General features: G+C 41.8%; 1 protein-coding gene across 14 annotated transcripts in view; it reads right to left on the reverse strand.

The window, feature by feature from the left end:
• Window positions 1-25,000, reverse strand: part of LOC138978305 (multiple epidermal growth factor-like domains protein 6) — a 285,073-nt gene that overhangs the window by 30,596 nt on the left and 229,477 nt on the right. For 7 of the 14 annotated variants that reach the window (XM_070350998.1, XM_070350995.1, XM_070350994.1 and 4 more), the window contains 16 exons: window positions 24,870-25,000; window positions 21,161-21,499; window positions 20,304-20,490; window positions 18,582-18,707; window positions 15,411-15,539; window positions 14,850-14,978; window positions 13,292-13,420; window positions 12,188-12,315; window positions 11,535-11,793; window positions 8,876-9,004; window positions 7,603-7,731; window positions 7,130-7,258; window positions 6,722-6,850; window positions 4,818-4,949; window positions 1,334-1,435; window positions 165-212 (listed from right to left, as the gene is read on the reverse strand). The exon at window positions 24,870-25,000 is cut by the window's right edge and continues 12 nt beyond it. In XM_070350998.1, the coding sequence (XP_070207099.1) occupies window positions 165-212; window positions 1,334-1,435; window positions 4,818-4,949; window positions 6,722-6,850; window positions 7,130-7,258; window positions 7,603-7,731; window positions 8,876-9,004; window positions 11,535-11,793; window positions 12,188-12,315; window positions 13,292-13,420; window positions 14,850-14,978; window positions 15,411-15,539; window positions 18,582-18,707; window positions 20,304-20,490; window positions 21,161-21,499; window positions 24,870-25,000 (2,355 nt within the window). The remainder of the gene's footprint in view (window positions 1-164; window positions 213-1,333; window positions 1,436-4,817; window positions 4,950-6,721; window positions 6,851-7,129; window positions 7,259-7,602; window positions 7,732-8,875; window positions 9,005-11,534; window positions 11,794-12,187; window positions 12,316-13,291; window positions 13,421-14,849; window positions 14,979-15,410; window positions 15,540-18,581; window positions 18,708-20,303; window positions 20,491-21,160; window positions 21,500-24,869) is intronic. The other 7 variants (XM_070350992.1, XM_070350990.1, XM_070350989.1 and 4 more) reach the window with 4 other exon arrangements.

Here is a 25,000-nt window from a genome sequence, read left to right on the forward strand (position 1 = left end):
AAGCCATATAATAAATTTCTTGCTACGACTATAACTATAATGAGCTTCAATCTTGCAGTTCATGCTCAATCTTTCAAGCATTAAGTATTATCATGCGAATTAGATTGTTGGCACTCTGAGAGTTAATTCAGGCATTTTTCAGGCTGATTTTTAAATGTGTTTACCTGCTACCCCCGACCCTGAATCTATTGCTGCATCAGACTGTAACTCATCTGAACAAAATGACAGAAAACAACAGAATGCTGACAATAAATTACAAAATATATTATACAAATAAAACAGATACACCTGATACCAAAGAATACACAAAATACAGAGAGAAAAAAAACAACAACAAACGCAATAACGCAAATAAATACAATCCCAAAACATCAAATCACTAAATAAACAATCAACAACATCAAGAAATCACACTCAAAAACACCAGACACATCACATCAAAAGTTGACTGCCAACAGACTTGAAAGTTGAAAGACAACATAGTTATGATCTAGCGTACAGCCATATATATTCTGGCACAAACAGAAACAAAAACTTGCAGAGTTCATATTTCTTTAACTTCACCATAGTTGAACAAAAAAGATGTTTAACATCCTTATGACAAAGAGAGGTTAGAAGTTAGACATGTTTATGATGACTATTTTTGTTCATTTGTATTTTTTAGTGGAAGATGAATTTCAATAGTGTGAAGTAACAAATGTCTTTTGATCTGATTACTGAAAGGAAAAAAATGGTGTAAAGTAAAACCGATTACCGTAACCATAGCAACTGACCACACTGTGGTAGAAAGTAACACCAAAAGCATCAGTCCTACTTATCAAGAACACATGTCGGACACACAAAACAAGAGGAAGAAACCATGGACACAGAAACGTGCGTGCTATTTGTAAAAGGGAAAAGTAAAAATAAAATGAACATGAGAACACAACATACATTAGCAAGGAACACCAATTCAAGAGGACAAGAGTAACAGTACTGCAGTACATTGGTTAAAAACACCTTCATTTTCATCAGTTATATACATGTACTTTCATTACATTTCACAAGCTTTATAATTGCAGTCACACAAACGTTGAACAGACATGACAATTTCATCATCATACTGCAGGTACCTGCAATAACATTGCACCTGTATTCACCTGTAAAATAAGCCTGCAGGTGACCTTTTCACAAAGCACAATAACTGTGATGCAAGCACGTCAAGCTTTAATCTCAAGCATTTACCTGTCTTCTTCTGATGATGACCTGCAGAGAACTAATATTATGTTCATCATTACCGCTACCCCTCCACATCTGACGATGGCTGTCATCGTGGACATAACTAATCAATTACCTGCTTCTAGCTCCTGCAAGGCCTGGGGAGCTTGGTTATCCTTCTGGGGTTTGCGACCCTTGCCGCCTCTGTGTCTACCATTCCTATACTTTTGGCGTCGGGCTGCATGCCAGAAAGAAGCAGAAATGCAAGCAGTCGCAAAGCAATGGCGTTAGTGTTATGGGCACACACATACTCCAACACTTATGTAAGATTAAATGTCATGCTGCCTTTCGTAGCCCTGTCCGCCCTTCTTGTTAAAGTGTTTGAAGCCATTTTCTCTGTAGCTCAACTCAAAAATGTTAACATAGAATATACATACTTCGTTTTTCATGAATTTAGGCCTCAAACTAGTATATGGTCAGCAGAAAGGCAGCATCACATTTATCCTTACATCTATTTATATCTTGTATTTATTTATTACACTGTAAAGGGCAGAAAAACTACAATACCATGTCTAATAATCATATGATTGTGCATTTGATCTACTTCTGTATATTTCCGAACTACTTTTATAGAAAAAGGTCACCTATTTCTGGTAAAGGCTGTCCACAAGTGCAACTATTGCATTCATTTTCATTTGTCTCTGTGCGTTTCTCTTGCCAACTGTTACATTATGTAATATAATATGATACAGGTGCATGATTTTACAAGGGTGTCTTTCTTCCATGATTCTGGCTTAAGCATCTGAATGAGAGAAAAAAAGTTTCTTTTAAGAAGCCAACAGCATTCATGCCAAACCAAGCTGCATAAAGGCATGGCATATTACAACCTTCATAAAAAGCAAGACCCCTCTAAACTTCCACACATTTGAAAGACAACCTCTGAAGACACCTCCAAACTTAAAGACATTTTAAGAAAACCTTTGACATATTTTTGTATCATGCTTTGATGTCTAAACATTCCTGTGTAAACCATCTTAGCTGTGCAGCCACCACAGACCTGGGCAGGCTTTTACATGGGATAAGACCATCCCTCAATTTGGTCACATACAAAAAATCAACACTCTGACTGCTTGCTGTGGTGCGGTAGAATTATTATTTGAGTAATAAAAGAATTAATTCTGACACAACTTGCCACTGTGCGCAGAGACCACCCAGGCTGTTCACCTTTGGAACGTGACCCTTTCTTTCTTTATTTGGTGTTTAACGTCGTTTTCAACCGTTCAAGGTTATATCGCGACTGGGAAAGGGGGGAGATGGGATAGGGCCACTTGTTAATTGTTTCTTGTTCACAAAAGCACTATAATCAAAAAATTGCTCCAGGGGCTTGCAACGTAGTACAATATATGACCTTACTGGGAGAATGCAAGTTTCCAGTACAAAGGACTTAACATTTCTTACATACTGCTTGACTAAAATCTTTACAAACATTGACTATAATTCTATACAAGAAACACTTAACAAGGTTAAAAGGAGAAACAGAACCGTTAGTCGCCTCTTACGACATGCTAGGGAGCATGGGGTAAATTCTTCCCCCTAACCCGCGGGGGGTGGAACGTGACCCGACGGGCGCTGTGGTGGGGTGGTAAGACGTCGGCCTCTTAATCGGAAGTTCGAGGGTTCGAATCCCGGCCGCGGCCGCCTGGTGGGTTAAGTGTGGAGATTTTTCCGATCTCCCAGGTCAACTTATGTGCAGACCTGCTTGTGACTTAACCCCCTTCGTGTGTACACGCAAGCACAAGACCAAGTGCGCACGGAAAAGATCCTGTAATCCATGTCAGAGTTCGGTGGGTTACAGAAACACGAAAATACCCAGCATGCTTCCTCCGAAAGCGGCGTATGGCTGCCTAAGTGGCGGGGTAAAAACGGTCATACACGTAAAATTGCACTCGTGCAAAAACACAAGTGTACGTGGGAGTTTCAGCGCACGAACGCAGAAGAAGAAGAAGAAGAAGGAACGTGACCAACTGGAGGGATGGTGATATCCCATGTGAAAGCCTCAACTAGATCTGAGACAGTGAGCCCAACTTTACGCAAGAAGGAAACTGTGCCTTTAACCCCTTGACTGCCTTAGGACGGGTATACCCGTCCTGCACTTGTGCATTATTTCCATGATTAGATACTAAAAACAGATTCTTGGTTGAATTTCTTTTAAAAATAACATAGGTTTTACTTTTCTACCTACTGCCAGTTTGGAGCTAGAATTTTTTGTGAATTATTACACCCCGAACTCCAATATTCCCTGGCAGTCAGGAAGTTTTGATTGGCAGCGAAAGGGTTAACATTTTCTACCCCACATATGTTGACCAAGCTTTTTTTAGGTGAGACCAGCTGTGCTGCAGCAGGTCACTCAGAATTGTAGTAACTGTGTATCAACACGCTGGAATGCAGGCGTTAGATGGACGTTACAGGAAGCGACTGAAGCTAACAGTCTGAGCGGACATATCCGTACCTGATCAGATAGAGCCATATGAGTGGGTACGGATATATCCGTACCTGGGAGACAATGAGTTAAGAAGAAAGAAGGGAAACTTCACACAAAATGGTTGCCAGTATGGTTGCATGAGGTTTGCAGGAAGCAATTTGCAAAGTGACTCCAACCTTCCCGTCAAAAAGACTGGGGCATCCGAATCTAGGACTGATCTTTCAGTTACAATACACATCAAATTTAATTCTTAGCCCACAAACAATGAAATGGTCAGCGAATGCAACAGCCACAGAGTTAGCAACACTGTTTTAAGAGCATGGCAAGTTTGGATCAAACATTATAATTCCGTGCGGGATCTGGGCAGGAGGTATAGAGGGTCAGGGGTTTGGGTGGGGAGCGGGAAGGACCATGCTAAAACACATGTACGTCAGTCTTCATCAAGAATTTCATCCACTGGCTTGGTTGTCCTGCTTTGCTGATACAGTGGATCCCCTCTTCTAGTACCATCAACAATCTGACAATATCAGGTCTTAAAATGGAGCTCCATTTACAGTGCTTATAATCACAAAATCTGAAAAGACAAGGTCTTGATTCAAAAAGGAGGAAGTCTTAAATTGGGGGTCTTAAAAGGGGGGTTCCACTGTAAACCACTTCAACCTATGCTCTTCCTGGTCTGAGCTGTACAAAGCACCCTGCTTTCTGTTTCTTTCGGGTGGTTTTTTTTGTTCACATTCTAGTTTGCTAAAGAAACTTTGTAACACAAATGTTAAAAAACAAAGGATTACTGTACTCACCGATACAAGAACAACACATGACAATATGAATTTTTGCTTATGAAAGCTTCATCAGGAAAAACAAGAACACAAAAGACAACAAAAAAGCAGACGTCGCAACACGGAACGAAACCCTGTTGCGTCTGCTTTTTGTTGTCTTTAGTGTTCTTGTTTTTCCTGATGAAGCTTTCATAAACGAAAATTCGTATCGTCCTGTGTCGTTCTTGTATCGGTGAGTACAGTAATCCTTTCTTTTTAACTTTGTTCATCTTGCCACAGTCACTTTGTTGTTTAGATTTTTGTAACACAAAATTAAAACTATGTTAGAAATAGATGCAGACATATGTGTACATCATATTTACCTCTGCGGTTGCAGTTTTTCCCCCTCCAGCCGGGCTTGCAGACACACTCTCCCGTGACAGGATGACAGACGGCATTTTTGTTGCACTCACACACACCCCGACAGTCTGGACCGAATGTTCCTGCCGGGCATTCTACAGAAGCAAGCAAGCAAGCAAGCATACAAACATTCTACTTATGCTGTGTGTGTGGGAAAGGTCAGAGAGGCCCAGACAAAGTTTTTTTTATCAGAATGTGTATGTGCAGCATCATCAAGTGCACATTTTAATGTCATCAAGTGCAGCTTTTACATCCCACGCTTTCCAGGATCTACCGGTTGTGTGTACCTGGGCCAAACGTCTTCAAAACGTACCAGTGACGTCAAATCTACAGGTACACACCTTGGCTACATGTAGTAGTGCTTCTTGACCTCTGTATTGTGTGAGTTTGTGAGTGTGTGTGTATTTATTTGTGTGTGTGTGTGTGTGTGTGTGTGTGTGTGTGTGTGTGTGTGTGTGTGTGTGTGAATGAGTGTGTATGAGTGTATGTGTGTGTGTATTGTTGATTTTGTTTTGCATTCTACTCTCTTAGACAATATGTGATAACCGGCAAGGTGCTGACTTTCTTTTGTGCATTGTTGATGGTGAATGCATGTTAATTTATTTTTAATATATTTTCTTATGTGATAACCAATGTGCTATATTTTCTCAGGACAAAGAACAAATGTTTATTTTGAATGTTTTATGTATGTTATTATTACGGACACAAACGCTCAGCAATGTAATTTCTCTTTTAGAGATTAATAAAGTTATTGTATTGTATTGTATTGTATTGTATTGTGTGCATGAGTGCGTCCGTGCAGGGGTGTGTGTGTGTGTGTGTGTTAGCATGCATGTGTGCATGCTTGCGCATGAGTGTGTGCGTATGTGTGTGCGTGTGTATGAGTGTGTGTGTGCGTGTGTATGAGTGTATGTGTGTGTGTGCGTGCGTGCGTCCGTGCAGGGGGGTGTGTGTGTGTGTGTAATAGCATGCACATGAGTGTGTGCGTATGTGTGTGCGTGTGAAGGCTGAGAGAGGGTGAAAATGTATGTGTTCAATGCATACAATACATGTTCGAATGAAATTCTCTACTTGCATGTTATCTATATACTGTTAGTTATAATCAATATACTGTTAGTCATAATTAATATACTGCTGAGCTACAGTTAAGCAAATCAAAGCAGTCACACACTTTCAACACATTCAAAAAACAGTAATAATTAATGTACTTGGAATAAAGGCCGCGAAAGGTGAATGCTCGCCCTAATAGGCTTGAGGTTTGCTGGCCGATGTGAATGTGCGATATATTGTGTAAAAAATTCCATCTCACACGGCAGAAATTAATATGTAAAGCGCTTAGAGAACGTCAAGCGCTATATAAATCTCCCCATACAATACAATACAATACAAATACCAAACAAAATTAGCCAGTTCTGCCAACTGGACTGCATTAGTTGTAAATATATATATCAGTGATAACATTTGTGTGAAGTTTTATATTTTTGTTGAATTAGTATCAAACAGAAATACTGACTAATTGGTACAGCACTGGAGAACTTATTGGCCACAACGCTATGTGTAAGCTTTGCATCTAAAGCAAGTACATGTCACTCAATGATGCTTCTTTGACATCATCTATTGCAACAAGTTCTGACAACAAAAGCAAAATTGTTCCGTTCGAAACAGTACTCACACATGTGCTGTTAGTTGTCCGACTGATTCCAAAGAACTTTATGTTTTTGACAGAGACAGCATATGTGATCAAAGATTTAAAATCACAGCATTAATTGCGAATATAACTTCCCCTTGCACTGAAATAAAAACACTTTTCTAAAAAAATGGCCATAACAGCATGTTTCTTTCACAAGTACAGTGCACATGTACTTACGATTTTCACAAGAACTGCCTGTGAGACCTGGAGGACACTCGCACTGGCCGTTGACATGGTAACAAGGGTAGCCAACAGTGCAGTTGCACTTTTCCTTGCACCTATTACCATACTGTCCAAATTCGCATGCTGAAAAAATATATCAGACAATAACAGTATTTAGAAACAAGAAAATAATGGTAAGTCCAGAGAAAAAACAGAGCGAGACAGACCGACTAGCACCATAAAAATAGAGAGAGAAAGAGCTAGAGAGGGAGAGAGAGAGGAAGAGAGAAGGAGAACAAGAGGGAGGAGAGAGAGATAGAGAGAGAGCAAGTGGGAGACAAAAACAACTGAAGGAAAGAGAGAAAAAAACACATGTCAGAAAATAGACCAAAAAAGGACTGAGACACTGAATAAGTTACGTACATGTTTGACAAGTGTCCCCAATCCACCCATCGCCACAAGAGCATTTTCCATCCTGAATATCACATGTAGCGTTGTTAGCACACATACACCTCTGCTTGCAGCCCTTGCCGAAAGTACCATCAGGGCATGCTGCACAATAACAGTTCATTTTATTTATAAGACATACAATTTAAGAAAATTCATCACGGTACAGCATAAAATGGAGAGCTTTGAAAAACTTAAAGCAAATCAGGTACATCTTCTTTTCCTTTGTTCATGGGATACGACTCCCACATACACTCGTGTTTTGCATGAGCAGGTTTTTACGTTCATTGCCGTTTTTGACTGGTACCACAGGAACAAATTCAATGAGCAAGGTATGGTAAAATCTCACATGCCCGAATAAAACCTTATATCTCTGTGTCTTGTGTCCTAATAATGTATTTCCCTTGCCAGCAGTGAACCTATAGTGCCAAAGAATCCCCCAAACTTACTACGGTCACAGCGGTTTCCAAGGTAACCAGCGTCACACTTGCACTCTCCAGTGTTGACGTTGCAAGACTGGGCATGCACACAGTCACAATCGCTCTCACAGTTAGGTCCCCATCGCCCGCTGTGACAGCCTGAAAAACAGCCAGTCAACAGTGAGTGAGTGACTGTACTAAATTTGCATTGCTGTTCATACTTTATTCTCATGCTATAATTGTATAAGATGAATTCGGAGACAGGCCCGTGCAAAAACACATGCATAAAATATAATACACCTCCTTACTCATGGTATATGTCTTGATGAAACCACACACACGCACACACACACACACGCACACAAACACACACTTGTGCACACACACACACTGGCAGAGGCATACTCACACTCTCTTTCTCTCTTGGTCTCTTTTTCGCTCATTCCTACACCATTTCAAGAACAGTGGTACCTACACTATGATACCCCTTCCATGAGATCGGACACCTCTCAGTAAAGAACACCTGTGGTCCTTTAGCCTGTGAACTTTACCCAATTCTACCTGTCACACAAGGACACCTGCAAAGTAAGGACACATTTGGCTGACCCCATGTGTCTTCTCTCATCACAGCTTTTTCTTCTTCTGTGCTGAAACTCCAACCTACACTTGTATTTTTTGCACGTGGGTTTTTACATGTATGTTTTTACTCACCACCCATTTAGGCAGCCATACGCCGATTTCATGAGAAACTCGTCACATATCATTTTAAAGGCATATGTACGCGCTCCCGTGTTTACAAAGTGTAGTTTGCCCATAATCGATGTCAAACGCACCATAAGACCATATAATGACGATACGTCACCATGCGCGGACCATAATACATGCATTACAGCTTGTTCTAGCCTCTGAAAAAGTGAGGATGTCAACAAAGCCGCGGTGTTAGCTCCCTTGCATCAACGTTACATGTGTTGCCAAATCTATAAATAGGACGATCCAGATCAAAATGAAAATGAACATATCTCAACATTGAAGGGGTCCTAGACCACAATATTTTGCAGGGAACTTAATTTAGCATGTCTCCAGCTGTTGGTAAAGCAATTAGCGTGTATAGTCATCGAGTACATATGCCTTTAAACAACAAGAAAACACAACAGAAAGTGGTTTGGGTAAATTCTCCATCAAATTTTCGGCAGCCTATCGCTGACTTCTTCAGGATGGTAATCATTTGTTGAGACTCAAACAGTAAAGTCCAACCTTTCAGAATCATTTGGCACATGCTGAAAAAGAGCAAAGAATTTCTCACCATTTTCACAGGCTTGGCCCATCCAGCCATTAGAGCAGTTACAGGTACCATCCACATGGTTGCATGTTCCTTCATGCATGCAGAAACAGCGGTACAGACACCCAGCACCGTATGTTCCTGGGGGACACTCTGAAACAGGAAAGAAAGGTCATTAAATCAACACTTTCCTTTCCCGTGTCAATTAGTCACATCTGACATATGTAACTATGTGTTCAAACTTGCTTCAATATCAATTGTAAACATTATTGTATGCCTTGTCACCGTTGATGACTTTTTGGCACCCTTAAATAAACAGGCTTTAACAAATACCTAGCACTGTTCTATATAGTTGATACAGTGACACTTAGGGCAGGACTCAGTTGGTAGAGCATTGGACTTGTGATCGGAAGGTCGCAGGTTCGAATCCGGGCCGGGACGGACACGGGTCAACTTTATGTGCAGACCCAGAGACGGAAGCCATGTCCCACCCCCGTGTCACCACAATGGCACGTAAAAGACCTTGGTCAGTCTGCCATAAGTGCAGGTGGCTGAATACACCTAAACACGCAGACACCTGGAGTGGTATTCAAGAAGAAAAAGAATTTGAGGTGGTTTCAGATTCTGAAGCCGTTTTAGCTACTACGCTTTAACTTCCGATTTTAACTGGCATTCACGAGTCCCCCTCCGAACGCTGTTAGCTAACAAGGTTGTCTATTTATAAACCACGGGGTTTCCCTCACTTCCTGTTCAGTGCGCACGTGCAGTAGGTCTTATCCGCCTGCATTGCTTTTATTGCGCGAACGAACACGTGTGCATTACATTTACTTCAGTCGACATGTACGTAACATCCATCGGACAAGCGAAAGCGTAGGCACACGAGGAAGAGATGGAGGGGAAGAGGAAGCGAAGTGCTAACTGGACTGACAGCGAAACGCGGACAAATACGAGATACCGCTCGCGAAAGATTTCAACCGATGCTCGATCATACCGGCTTGTGGTGAAAACGTGCTAGTGTCTTCTTTAATGCATTACAGTGTCCATTTTCATCAACTGATTCTGTGGCCGAACGGCTCTCACATTCGCCTGATGCGTGATTGAGTCGAGTTCAAATCACCATCTGTCCGTTTTTTTTTTTACTCTTTGGCATTTGTTTATTTTTGTTTATTTTCTTCATGTGCAAAAGAGTACGTTATAATATAATAGCAAATTGATTTAAAAAATTTTTTTTAGGCAGGAATGGGTTTTTGTTTTTTTGGTTACCAGGATATTAATTTATTGATAAAGTTTGATAACTTAAACATGTAAACATTTGATTTAAAAAAAAAATATGAAGAAGGATGCTCCACGCTTAAAAAAACAAAGGTAAGAGAGACGAAAAAAACAACACACTAAAACTTTCTGTACAAATCTACATCGTCATATTTATCCAAAGGATGAATGCGATCCCGGAAAATACGGTTTCTTCTCAGATTTCTTCTCTCGGCATATTCCAACATCATGAAGGCCGCCATCTTGAATCACGAAGATAACACGGTGTTAGCGATTGTAGAGACGGAGGGGTAGGTCCTGTAACTGTGAAGGCGTCACGTGACTTTTGCGGGTCACAACGGGCTTTCGTGAATGCCGATTAGCGCGACTTACAGCTCAAACAGCGCCACCATGCGGCCAAGTGGCGCTAAAGAGCTTTCTTGAATACCAGTCCTGGGTAGCGCGACTCCGTTGCTGCTAGCTTTCCACTGGGAGGAAGCGACCCGAATTTCCCAGCGATGGAAGCGACCCGAATTTCCCTCAGTAATGAAAATGAAATGAAAAAAATGAAAATGAAAATGAATGATTGGTTTTTTTTTTATCGCAGATGATTGTTTGTGAAGACATTTGTTTTCATCGTGATTTGCAATTTCAGCCAACATTATTATGCTGAGTGTATTAGACTATCAATGGCTCAATGTTAATAACTTTTTCCTTCAGACCTACTTTGCTACACTTTTCCTTCATATCTACAACACGCTTCTCCCTCAGATCTACAACACGCTTTTCCCTCAGATCTACAACACGCTTTTCCCTCAGATCTACAACACGCTTCTCCCTCAGATCTACAACACGTTTTTCCCTCAGATCTACAACACGCTTCTCCCTCAGATCTACAACACGCTTCTCCCTCAGATCTACAACACGCTTCTCCCTCAGATCTACAACACGCTTTTCCCTCAGATCTACAACACGCTTCTCCCTCAGATCTACAACACGCTTCTCCCTCAGATCTACAACACGCTTCTCCCTCAGATCTACAACACGCTTCTCCCTCATATCTACAACACGCTTCTCCCTCAGATGTACAACACGCTTTTCCCTCAGATCTACAACACGCTTCTCCCTCATATCTACAACACGCTTCTCCCTCATATCTACAACACGCTTCTCCCTCATATCTACAACACGCTTCTCCCTCAGATCTACAACACGCTTCTCCCTCAGATCTACAACACGCTTCTCCCTCATATCTACAACACGCTTCTCCCTCAGATCTACAACACGCTTCTCCCTCATATCTACAACACGCTTCTCCCTCAGATCTACAACACGCTTCTCCCTCAGATCTACAACACGCTTCTCCCTCAGATCTACAACACGCTTCTCCCTCAGATCTACAACACGCTTCTCCCTCAGATCTACCACATACTTTCTTCACATTTGGCTCCGCGGAAGCCAGGGCGACAGACGCAGGATCCTCTGACAGCGTCGCAGTCAGCATTGTTCTCGCAGTCGCAGATGAGCGAACAGTCCTTGCCCCAGTTGCCCACAGGACAGGTGTTTTCACACAGGCTGCCCATCTGGCCCGGCGGGCAAGTGCACATCCCTGTTTCATGGTCGCAGGTCGATCCTGAGCCGCAGTTGCAGATGCTCTGGCATTCCACTCCGTGGAAACCCTCTGGGCAAGCCTAAAATAAAATTACAAAGAATAGTCAACAAGCTTTTGGCAACAATACGAAAATGTGGTAAATTCAGGATGTTATGATTGGGATAAGGTTAGGGTAAGTCGTCAAGAAAAAGTGCAAGGACTTCTCAATAAAGCTAAAGTCCGAATGTAAAACTCAACCTACCCTGATGTTGCTTTTCATGGGAGCCACTTGTCTTTCACTTACAATTCCTTGCACTGACATTTGTGACTAGCTGTGAGATGAGGTTGTTAACTGATGTATATATCCTAACTTCTTTTGGCGATTTTAGAATCTTATCTCTTGACATTTGCCTCTAATATTTTGTTTGGTCTGCCTACAATAGCATACATTTCAGGGTAACCACGGTATTCTCTCTTAGCAATTTTGTACTGACCTTTTCACAGTGCATGCCTCTCCAGCCAGAAGAGCAAGTACAGGCCCCACTGATATGATCACACTCCGCTCCGTTCTGACAGCGACACGCTCGGCTGCAGCCTGGTCCATACTTCCCTTGCTCACACTCTGAAACACAACAGAATGCGCTCAAATGACTCATCTCAAAACAAAAACATGTCCGAGCGATCGAAAAGAAGAGAAGAAAACAAAAACATGGCACATGCTTACACTTCTCATGTTGGACAACAGTCTGAAGACAGTTTCACTCTTGACAACTAACATATGTGACCCTCCACCATGAAATGAGTCGCATGTCACCTCGCACGGTTCTGCGCTAGGCTTAATATAAGTCCGGGGAGTGTCTGACAACAGTGTGAGGGTCACCTTAGTCACAGGCTTATAACTCAAACAGTTTTCGCTCTTTTCTAAAACGGTTTTCACCACTGGATAGAGCATAAAAAAACTTGTTAGGAAAATGTAAAAATATGAAAATCATGCAATGGTGACATGCGACTCATTCCGTGGTGGAGGGTCACATATGACAAATCGGATATTATAGAGCTTTTAAAGAGCCTGTGTACGTGTATAAGCTTTGCTTGCTCAGTGCTCCATTTATTAAATTGATTGTGTGCGGTATTGTTATTTGTAATTTTCTGAATAAATTGTTTAAACCAAAACTGACATGACATTTGGATCATTTTAGTGCACATCATGATTCAGATCCTTACATCTGTGGACTATTTTAGAATCTTGGTCTGTGACATTTGCCTCTATTATTTTGTTTGGTCTGCCTACGTTAGTATACATTTCATTTTAGTTCACTGTATCAGCATTCTCCTACTTGGATACATGGATTGTTACCTGTAGTTGTGCCACACGTAAAAGCCTTGACAGTTCTGCTCAGGTACACATGATCATTTATGCCAGAAGGACAATTTATGTTTTATTAAGGTGTTCTGTTCTTTGTTTGGTTCTACTCTTACACAGTTCAATACTCATTTTGTTAAACGCACAGCTGCTACTAACTTCTTGATACTTTAACAGGTTAGTCAAAATGAAACTTTTAACAATGAAGGGTAGACAATCCATTACATGCACTTACTCTGATCGCAGTTAGCTCCCCTCCATCCTGGTGAGCACAGACATTCTCCAGTCTCCGGGTCACACTCGGCACTGTTCAGACAGTTGCAGCGGTTGACGCAGTTCTCTCCGTACATCAAAGGTGGGCAGGCTGTGTGAAAAACAAACAACAAAATTTTTTTTCATTTTTTTTTCTTTCTTTTTTTCATTTTCATTACTTTATTGTCCCATCGCTGGGAAATTCGGGTCGCTTCCTCCCAGTGGAAAGCTAGCAGCAACGGAGTCGCGCTACCCAGGTGTCTGCGTGTCTAGGTGTATTCAGCCACCTGCACTTATGGCAGAATGACCAAGGTCTTTTACGTGCCATTGTGATGACACGGGGGTGGGACATGGCTTCCGTCTCTGGGTCTGCACATAAAGTTGACCTGTGTCCGTCCCGGCCCCAATTCGAACCTGCGACCTTTCGATCACAAGTCCAGTGCTCTACCAACTGAATGATGCTTCGCTACCAGCTTGAGTCCATTAAGGATGGAGGTTAACGGAGGGACAAATACACAAAACTGAGATAAGATGGAGCCTTTTTTTTGTCCTGTATAAATACCAAAGATTAGATTGTTTTTGAATAACATGCATGAGATGCTGATGCAGTTTTCACTATTAGGACACAGAGAGGGCAGGGATGTAGCTCAGTCGGTAGCGCGCTGGACTTGTATCCAGTTGGCCGCTGTCAGCGTGAGTTCGTCCCCACGTTCGGCGAGAGATTTATTTCTCAGAGTCACCTTTGTGTGCAGACTCTCCTCGGTGTCCGAACACCCCCCGTGTGTACACGCAAGCACAAGACCAAGTGCGCACGAAAAAGATCCTGTAATCCATGTCAGAGTTCGGTGGGTTATAGAAACACGGAAATACCCAGCATGCTTCCTCCGAAAACGGCGTATAGCTGCCTAAATGGCGGGGTTAAAAACCGGTCATACACGTAAAATTCCACTCGTGCAAAAAACACGAGTGTACGTGGGAGTTTCAACCCACGAACGCAGAAGAAGAAGAAGAAGAAGGACACAGAGGATACATGTATGACCAGCATTGGGTTACCATACTGTTTTTGTATTCTTTCTTAAAAAAATATGTATGCGGCATCTCTGTGCCTTTCTTGTGTAAAAAGTGCAAATGACTACTAAACCTATCTGTTTAAAACAAAACGCTCTCCTCGTTAGGTAAAAGATGCACTGGAAATGGTTTGTGTGACAGGCTGGGCTATTCTGTCTCAAAATATGCAGAACGTTGGTCTTACAAGGGAGTTAAATGTTTCATGCAGTTGTGGTTCCACTGGTCATTACTATTTCTCAGTGGGTTTTTTTCCCCTACTGATACATGTACAATGTAATGTACTTTTTGTACTCAAGTTTTGTTCACAGAGAGAGAGAGAGAGAGAGAGAGAGAGAGAGAGAGAGAGAGAGAGAGAGAGAGAGAGAGAGAGAGAGAGAGAGAGAGAGAGAGAGAGAGAGAGAGAGAGAGAGAGAGAGTGAGAGAAACAGTGAGAGACAGACATGTCAGACAGACAGACACTCACACACACTGACCTCTGTCACAGATCTGACCAGTCCACCCCTCCTTGCACACACATCTGCCATCGACTGGATCACAGTGGGCGTTGTTTTCACACATGCACCGCAGCATACACTGCGTCCCGAAACGTCCCTCTGGGCAAGCTGTCAAAAACACAAACAAAGAGTGTATAGAATAAATTGTGAATATACTTAGTGCAGCAGCAAACAGAGTGTAATATGGGTTCTCCTTCTGGCAAATGCAGGCTCAAACTCTTGAAGGACACCAAACAAAAAGAAATCAATTCATTGGTCATCAATCCGTAAAATCAACTTACCAACCAACCAACCAACTAGCCATCCAGTAAGTCAGTAAGTCAACCAGCCAGTCAGCCAGCCAATCAGTCAGTCATCAGTGAATCGGTCACTCGGACAATAGTCGTATCTACAATACAGTGTAATCATTACTATGCACGCCTTCACAGTGTTCAGTCTATGTGAGTGAGTGTCATACTATGCATACATCATATCATAACAGGAAAGTGGAACAGAAATGCAGCAAGTATATTATACACCACACATTGTTTTGCCCCTCACCTTCTCTACAGTGGGGGCCGTACCAGCCGTCACGGCAGACGCACTCTCCCGACATTATATCGCAACTGGCACCATTTTCACAGGTACACTTGTTGGCACAGTTGATTCCCCAACTGCCCTCTGGGCACGCTGTTTTACAATCACACAGCAATTAATTATTAGTCACATGATGTGAAAGAGAAGATATTTTCACAAGGTTACATGAAACGTTGACGCTACTGTGCGCGTGTTCATTGTGAAAACACTTCGCACAACAAAATAGGCCTCCCTGTTCAGAACTAAAAGTCGTATCCTTACATGCTCATTTCATTGTCATTCCCTCAGATTTTTCCTGCAGATCTGATTGTCCATTTACTTAAAGGCACAGTAAGCCTCCCGTAAACCATCACAGATACAGTCAGGCTTTTATAGGGGCGGGGATATAGCTCAGTTGGTAGCGCGCTGGATTTGTATTCAGTTGGCCGCTGTCAGCGTGAGTTCGATCCCAGATTCGGCGGAAATTTATTTCACAGAGTCAACTTTGTGTGCAGACTCTCTTCGGTGTCCGAACCCTCCCCCCGTGTACACTACATTGGGTGTGCACGTTAAAGATCCCACGATTGACAAAAGGGTCTTTCCTGGCAAAATTGCTTAGGCACAGTTAATAATTGTCTACCTATACCCGTGTGACTTGGAATAATAGGCCGTGAAAAATTAATATGCGCCGAAATGGCTGCAATCTACTGGCCGTATAAAATTTCATCTCACACGGCATCACTGCAGAGCGCCTAGAACTGTACCCACGGAATATGCGCGATATAAGACTCATTGATTGATTGATTGATTGATTTTACACACAGCACAAACACCCTTTCATTTAAACACTCACTGCTTGAGAACATCCTAGGTGCCCTCCCTAAAGAGCGAACAATTTTCAAAGAATTTATTTTTGCGTGGTTTATCTTACCTCTGAGCCATTGTGAACCTGTGTGATCCAGTTTCCTTTTTTCCACAATTTAGTCGTCAGTTTGTGATTTCAATGCGACTCGCTGTAAGCTTATTTGCAATAGCACGTTATTCTGTACCTCTGAATCTAAAACGGAACAAACGGCTGCGATGTAGAACGGTGGCGGTTGACAGTTCAGAAAAACTGGCGCCGGCTTAGGCAAAACTGTCGTCTGCTACGATCGAGACAGACGTTTTGCGTGACACGTTTCCGGGCTTTTCTTTTTTCAAACTTTTAAAACTTCGAATTGTACTGATCTTGTCTTGATGAAAAAAGAATTCTTTTATAATTTAAGAATGTTTGTGTAACAAACTGTCAATTTCTTATTTCAATTTTAAAAGTTAGTTCTAACGCCAAAACGAGGCGCCTGATTTGCCGATCAGAGGGTCCACGAAATAAATTCTTTGAAAATTGCTTGCTCTTTACATAGGGCACCTTTGATGTTCTCAAGCGGTGAGTGTTTAAACGAAAGGGTGTTTGTACTGTGTGTAAAAGCATGACAGCTCTGTGATGGTTTACTGGAAGCTTACTGTGCCTTTAGTTAGGCTGCCAAAATTAGGATCAATGAGTTGGAAACGGCAGTGGGACACCATTTACTGGAAAGCACATTTAAATTACTCATACATGGAAAGCCAAAAGGATTGAGAAAGTAAATACAACAATGAAGGTAAAACCAACAGAAACTGACGGGGAACATTTACACAGGTGCACACCATGTTACAGACACTTAATTGTCAGAACAGAAACTTTAACTCTCAATGCATAGGGCAAAAGCCACTTACACTGACTATTACATGAAAACGTAAACTTACAGAGGACCAATGAATGCAGTTAACAAATAAATACATTTTGAGGTGAAAAACATAAATGACAACATAACCAAAAATCAATCTAGTGTTATACATGTCTACAACAGAAATGGCAGATGTTGATTAATTAATGGTATCTATTCAGTGCACATGCAGCAAGAAGAAAAAAATAACAGAAAATATCTGTTGTTGTTCAGAAGAACTCACCTCTGCAGTGCTAAATGTCCACCAAGTCGAGACCTCAGTCTGGTAAATATCACTTTCAGTTAATTGCTCAGGCCAAACAAAAATATATGTTTGTTTAGGGTAACATGACCCCCAAAAAATAGGGTCGGTAGGTCGGCTTTAAAAAAAAAAAAAAATTCTTTGATTTTTAGTCTTGGTATAGTTTGCAAAATGTGCCAGAGGTTGTTCTTTTTGGATTTTTTTTGAGAAATGAAAAAATAGTTGAAGGTTTGGTCGGGTTACCCTAATACCAACATATATTTTTCTTTAGCCTTACATTTTCACCTGAACCTTTGTCTCTTGGAAACATTTTGGTTTCTCCTGGTTTCACCTGAGTAATTTCTCTGCTTTTTGATGCAGCAGTGAGAATTGCTGAGAAGGAAATGATCAACGGTTCAACAAGCTACGTCTTACCTCAGAATCAGGAGATCTGGCCATCCTACAGAAAAGTGCTGCTGTGTTTAACTAAGTTAAACCAAGTACAGTGGAACTCCTCTTTTTAAGATCCCTCAATTTAAGCTTCCCTCCGTTTCAAGACCAAGTGATCTCAGATTTTCTTGTCATAAAAGGTCTGTAAATTTACCTCTCTTTAAGACTGGATTTTTTTGACCGGCACGGTTGGCCTAGTGGTAAGGCGTCCGCCCCGTGATCGGGAGGTCGTGGGTTCGAACCCCGACCGGGTCATACATAAGACTTTAAAATTGGCAATCTAGTGGCTGCTCCGCCTGGCGTCTGGCATTATGGGGTTAGTGCTAGGACTGGTTGGTCCGGTGTCTGAATAATGTGACTGGGTGAGACATGAAGCCTGTGCTGCGACTTCTGTCTTGTGTATGGCGCACGTTATATGTCAAAGCAGCACCGCCCTGATATGGCCCTTCGTGGTCGGCTGGGCGTTAAGCAAACAAACAAACAAAAAACTGGATTTTCTCCTATTCTCAGGTTTAAAAAGGGGGTTTCCACTGTATTTTGAAGTCATTGTGAAGACTTTGTGAAGTCATTGTGAAGACTTTGTGAAGACTTTGTGAAGTCATTGTGAAGACTTTGGCACCATGTTACACCCTAAAACATTGTGACAGCCTTAAAAAAGATAATTAAAAGTCTTCAGCAAATATGACCCAAGTCTTTGAGCGACTTATCACTGTCAAAACTCACTCTTTTTACAACGCTTTCCCATGCGTCCCGCCTCACAGATACACTTGCCCGTCTCGCCGTCACAAGCGTTGCCATGACACCTACATTTGCGCTGACAGTTTTTGCCGAACTTGCGGTGCGGGCATGCTGTAAGCAGGCAACCAAGGAGGGAAAGAGGAGGGGATGATGAGATACAGAACAAAATTGGTGTTGAATGAAATTATGATATGTTGGGAGAGAGGAGAGGGAGGGAGGAGAGGGAGGGAGGAGAGGGAGGGAGGAGAGGGAGGGAGGAGTAGGAAGGTGGGGCGAGTGTGGTGCAATACATTGACAGTGGGACTGCAAAATGCCATAATTATCATTTAAACCGTTTTTTTTTTTTAAAGTCTCAATAAGACTCACAAGTAGTACATTAGACAGCTGTGTCGCTTTTGTCATGGTGAGTAATTATCTTTCTTGATATTAACATTACATTTTTCACCTGTTTTCTTGATTTCATTATAGTTTTTGTGATACTTGAAGTTCAGTTGAGCTAATATAAAGCAATTATTATGAACTCTTAGTATGTTTGCCCAATTGAGTCCCACTGATAAAGTATCACATGCAAAGCCACAATGAACACATAAAAATACACAAAATTTCAGCTCCTTTTCTTTCAGACAATTCTTGGTCAATAATGTATACTTGGACAGTATACACCTGTCTGATTTCACTTATTCTAGGACTAAAAAATAATCATCTCATTCCTTGAACAACAAACCACTCTGCATTTGCTAAATAAGTAAATCTAAGAACAAAAATCAAACCATCATTAACACTGCAATGATAAAAAGCAAAACTGAAATAATCAATTCAATCTATATGAACACCAAAATCTGTGACAATTGTGTTTTCATAAATGAATCACACATCCAAGTCAATGTTTCTGCTCATTCAGTTACTGAAGATTAATTTTCACTTCTGACACCGAAATACATGCAGTAGCTTGATCAGTATACTTTTGAGAGATAGCGATTTAAGGTACTGTTTCAATTGTCACAGATTTCAGTGCCTGCTGAGCAAGTTTACTTGTACATAAACAGCAACTGAAAAAGCAGACACTTTCATTAAAATACTAAGAGCAACAAAATTGGTGTATATAATATAAGCCAGTCAGACGCTTGCTAACAAAATCAGCTCAAAAGTGTACATTCAATCACAGATCTTTACAGGGTGCACACCTTTTCAATAGATCAAACAGAGACCTAATTCTATGGTCCTTTCCTAGTCGGTCTTTCCAAGAGTCACAGTGATTCATCAAAGAAATGATTGAATTACACAATCTAAATTCAAATCTGAAATATAAAACTTAAGAACCTAGATTCAAATTTGATATCCAAAACTTAAATTCCAGGAAGCTATTGATAACAAAAAATATAGAAGCATTAGCTTCAACTTCACAACAAACAAACAAAACAGTCCTAACAAACAAACAAATTGTATCCTTAATTAATCATTTTATCTGTGAACTTAAATCTTTTTCTGCTCCAATACCTTCCTTCCCCAAACAACCTCCCCAAAAGCCCCCCCTCCCTTATTACCACCTCCATCCAACTTTGACTTATAAACCAAAATATCCAGACTTTTACCAGTAGCTCATTTACTGACCAAAAGACCCCCATCATTAAAACATGACTCCTAAGTTCTTTCCCCTACATCTTGACCCCAAGACAGCACCAACCATTACCACCAGCCCAAACTGACCTTCGTTGCAGCGCGGACCTGTCCGGCCAGCCGGGCAGTCACGCAGACAGTAGCCACTCTCGTGACTGCACTTGCTTTCCTTGGGACAGCTACAGCGCCGACTACAGCCCTTGCCAAAGAGACCATCCGGACACTCGTGCTGGCACCGCTCGTTGCGGTAACCAGCCTTACACTCGCACTTTCCTGTCTGAAGGATGAAAATAGCATGATGTTATAATACCGTTCCCTAATGTCATTATAAGTTCTTGTAAAAAGCTATTTAAAAAAAAACCGAAGTCTCTTCGCTACTGCATCAAAAGTACATGAAAATAATGATAGCAAGTTTAAAGTTTATTCAAGTCTGCTGTAAAAGGTGACACGTTTAGCAAAGCTGGGACCTTCTTTCAAGAGAACTGTTATTGCCTGGAACAAGATTATTCAAAGGCAATTCACTGCCTAGATAAACCCTTTAGGAACTGAATTTCCTTCTAGCAGCCAACTGGAGAGCAAACCACACAAGCGAAAAAGTCTGATTCGAAATTAGCCGCAAACAGCACCAAAAAAACACCAAAAGCGTTCCACTGCATGCAGTTACGTCTTCCACTGATGGCTTTTCTTTTCACGTTATCTTAACTCTTTTTTTCCCCAGTTTTAAGCAGACCACTGACCCAGCCAGGTCCCTAGCCATATGCAGATCTCCTCTAGCCGCCGACAGCCAGCTGTCTTCATTCACCACCCCACCCCCACCCCACCTCAGCATTTTTAATTAAATTTTTTTTTAAACAAAGCCAGGATTTCCCATCTCACATGCCCCTAATGGCTTTGCTGTCAGGCGTAAAGCTTCAGCTTAAAGATAAACAAAAAAGATTAACACTCACCTCGGGGTCACAGCCCTTGGAGTTCTTGGTGACACAGGTGCACTGCTGCATGCAGTTGGAGCCCCAGGTGAACTTGGGACAGGGCAGGTTACAGGAGGGTCCGAACCAGCCAGAGCGACACTCGCACGTCCCAAACATGCGGTTGCAGTACCCAGAAGCACAGCGCTGGCGACAGACCTTGTCGCACGCCTCGCCGTAGTAACCTGGGGGACATCCGTCTTCGCAGAATTCTCCCTTGACACCGGGCGGGCAGACGCATGCACCTGTGACGTGGTGGCAGGTACCGCCGTTCTGACAGGTGCCTGTGCACACGCTGTTGCATGCTTCACCGTACGTACCCTGGGAGAGAAAAACATTGGCACTAATACATGTAGTTCTTTTTCTTCTTCAGCGTTCGATGATATACAAAATATTGGCATTTAGTACATGTAGTAAACAAGCTCTTTAGAAATGAAGCAACTCTCACAAAAACAATAACAACGAACTTCTGCTATGCTACAAAGAATCCATTTTGCACAACATCCACTCGAATGGAAGGGAAAAGAAGGACTGAAGACAACAAGCAACAGCCAGTGCACTTTCCAATAGCTTTGTATTTTATGCTGGTAGAGGGTTAACAAGTTGGACATGACACCAAGCTTTGGATCAAAAAGGCATATTATGTCAATAGAAATTAAACTACAGCTTAAGTGGATGAAAATTCTGCCATGTTCCACATTACACGGGGGATAACCGGTCAAAGGCCGAACAGAAGCCGAAGGCCGCTCATGACACGTGTGAAGGCAAGTTTTGTCTGTTTTCTAGGTATTGTTTGATTTATGTCGGGATTTAAGGTAAGCTACTGATTCAGCGATGACTAAATTTGTTTCTTGATGCATAAAAAGTCAGGGAGCGATTGATATTTGCCCGTAAATAGCCTTCAAAGCTGAAAATGTCCGCGATCGAGCACCGGAAATGGCTGTTCGATGGGTTTTGCAAGTAGAAATGTGCTTTATTTAACCAAATCAGCTCGTATTTGGTGTGGATACGGGATTCTAGAGGACGAAGGAGTCATAAGAGGTGCAAAGAAGTGCTATTTGGGAGTAGAATAAATCTTCCGAGACAGTAGACAAGAGAAGGTCATATTTGAGAGATGCGCGTAGGCCGATTGTCTTTCCGACAAGCGAATGATACAGCAGATTAATCATTCGTTTTGACCAGAAACCTAGTCTCTAGTTTTTATGAATGAGTTTTTTAATTAAAACAATCACGAGAACTCTCTCGCTTAGCCTAATGGCTGTTCGATGGGTTTCGCAAGTAGAAATGTGCTTTATTTCACCAAATCAGCTCGTATTTGACATCGGTTTGGTATATATATATATATTTTCTAATCCTACCGCGAACTGGATAGCAGACGCGGCACGACTGTTGCACCACACTTTGAAGTAATCCCACACTTTGAAGTAAATTACTTCAAAGTGTGGGGATGTGCCCCACACTTTGAAGTAAACCCATTTTTTACTTCAAAGTGTGGGGGGATCTTCCCACACTTTGAAGTAAACTCAGTTTTTACTTCAAAGTGTGGGGGGATCTTCCCACACTTTGAAGTAACTTACTTCAAAGCGTGGGACTTTTGCATCGCCTGTTTGAGCCTGATGATTTTGTCCAAAAAAATGGCAAAGTCTTTTGGATGAGTGAACAGAAAAGGTGAGCTAGCCAAGAAACATAGTGATGTTTGTTATCAGGCTTTAAGCTATGTCCCATTGTTGAGTGTGACGAAAACTCGTGGTGACGATTTTAAAACATGTTGGGTCACGCATGGTCCAATCTTACATGGTCCAACCTTACATGGTCCAACCTTACATGGTCCAACCTTACATGGTCCAATCTTACATGGTCCATATATATATATTATTGGACCATGTAAGATTGGACCATGTAAGATTGGACCATGTAAGATTGGACCATGTAAGGTTGGACCATGTAAGGTTGGACCATGTAATATTGGACCATGTAAGATTGGACCATGTAAGGTTGGACCATGTAAGGTTGGACCATGTTATATTGGACCATGTAAGATTGGACCATGTAAGATTGGACCATGTAAGGTTGGATCATGCAAGGTTGGACCATGCAAGGTTGGACCATGCAAGGTTGGACCATGTAAGGTTGGACCATGCAAGATTGGACCATGTAAGATTGGACCATGTAAGGTTGGACCATGTAAGATTGGACCATGTAAGATTGGACCATGTAAGATTGGACCATGTAAGGTTGGACCATGTAAGATTGGACCATGTAAGATTGGACCATGCGTGACCCAACATGTTTTAAAATCGTCACCACGAGTTTTCGTCACACTCAACAATGGGACATTGCTTAAAGCCTGATAACAAACATCACTATGTTTCTTGGCTCGCTCACTTTTTCTGTTCACTCATCCAAAAGACTTTGCCATTTTTTTTGACAAAAACCATCAGGCTCAAACAGGCGATGCAAAAGTCCCACGCTTTGAAGTAAGTTACTTCAAAGTGTGGGAAGATCCCCCACACTTTGAAGTAAAAAATGGGTTTACTTCAAAGTGTGGGGCACATCCCCACACTTTGAAGTAATTTACTTCAAAGTGTGGGATTACTTCAAAGTGTGGTGCAACAGTCGTGCCGCGTCTGCTATCCAGTTCGCGGTACGGTAGGATTAGAAAATATATATATATACCAAACCGATGTCAAATACGAGCTGATTTGGTGAAATAAAGCACATTTCTACTTGCGAAACCCATCGAACAGCCATTAGGCTAAGCGAGAGAGTTCTCGTGATTGTTTTAATTAAAAAACTCATTCATAAAAACTAGAGACTAGGTTTCTGGTCAAAACGAATGATTAATCTGCTGTATCATTCGCTTGTTGGAAAGACAATCGGCCTACGCGCATCTCTCAAATATGACCTTCTCTTGTCTACTGTCTCGGAAGATTTATTCTACCCCCAAATAGCACTTCTTTGCACCTCTTATGACTCCTTCGTCCTCTAGAATCCCGTATCCACACCAAATACGAGCTGATTTGGTTAAATAAAGCACATTTCTACTTGCAAAACCCATCGAACAGCCATTTCCGGTGCTCGATCGCGGACATTTTCAGCTTTGAAGGCTATTTACGGGCAAATATCAATCGCTCCCTGACTTTTTATGCATCGAGAAACAAATTTAGTCATCGCTGAATCAGTAGCTTACCTTAAATCCCGACATAAATCAAACAATACCTAGAAAACAGACAAAACTTGCCTTCACACGTGTCATGAGCGGCCTTCGGCTTCTGTTCGGCCTTTGACCGGTTATCCCCCGTGACATTAACAAACAGTTACAGGCAAACAAACATAATTTTTCATACACGATGACAGGATACAGTTGAGATCTGATCGAGGCATGAATGTCTGTGCACTGCAGGTGTCAATGCCATGAGAAATGGACTTCGTTTTTCTTATTGGAAGGTGTCCTCTCACTGAAGGGCCTCACATTACATGTACCACTGTATCAGAATGAGTTTTTCTTCTTCTCCTGCGTTTGTGGACAGCAACTATTATGTACACACGTAGGCTTTTATGTGTATGGCGGTTTCTACCCCCGCCATTTAGGCAGTCATACTCTGACTGTGGGGGAAGTTTTAGTTTCAGTCATAGGGATAAAGGACAGGTTCAGAGAGAAGAAAGTTATCGATAAAACACAAAACGTTACCTCATCACAGGGCATGTCACAGAGCGTGCCCTGCCAGCCAGTGTTACAGATACATCCTTTCCTGTCCTCTGTGCACACTGCTCCGTTCTGACAGTTGTTACACGTGTAGATACACTCAGGGCCGAACGTTC

This window comes from Littorina saxatilis, linkage group LG10 (assembly GCF_037325665.1).
Source record: "Littorina saxatilis isolate snail1 linkage group LG10, US_GU_Lsax_2.0, whole genome shotgun sequence".
NCBI lineage: Eukaryota > Metazoa > Mollusca > Gastropoda > Littorinimorpha > Littorinidae > Littorina > Littorina saxatilis.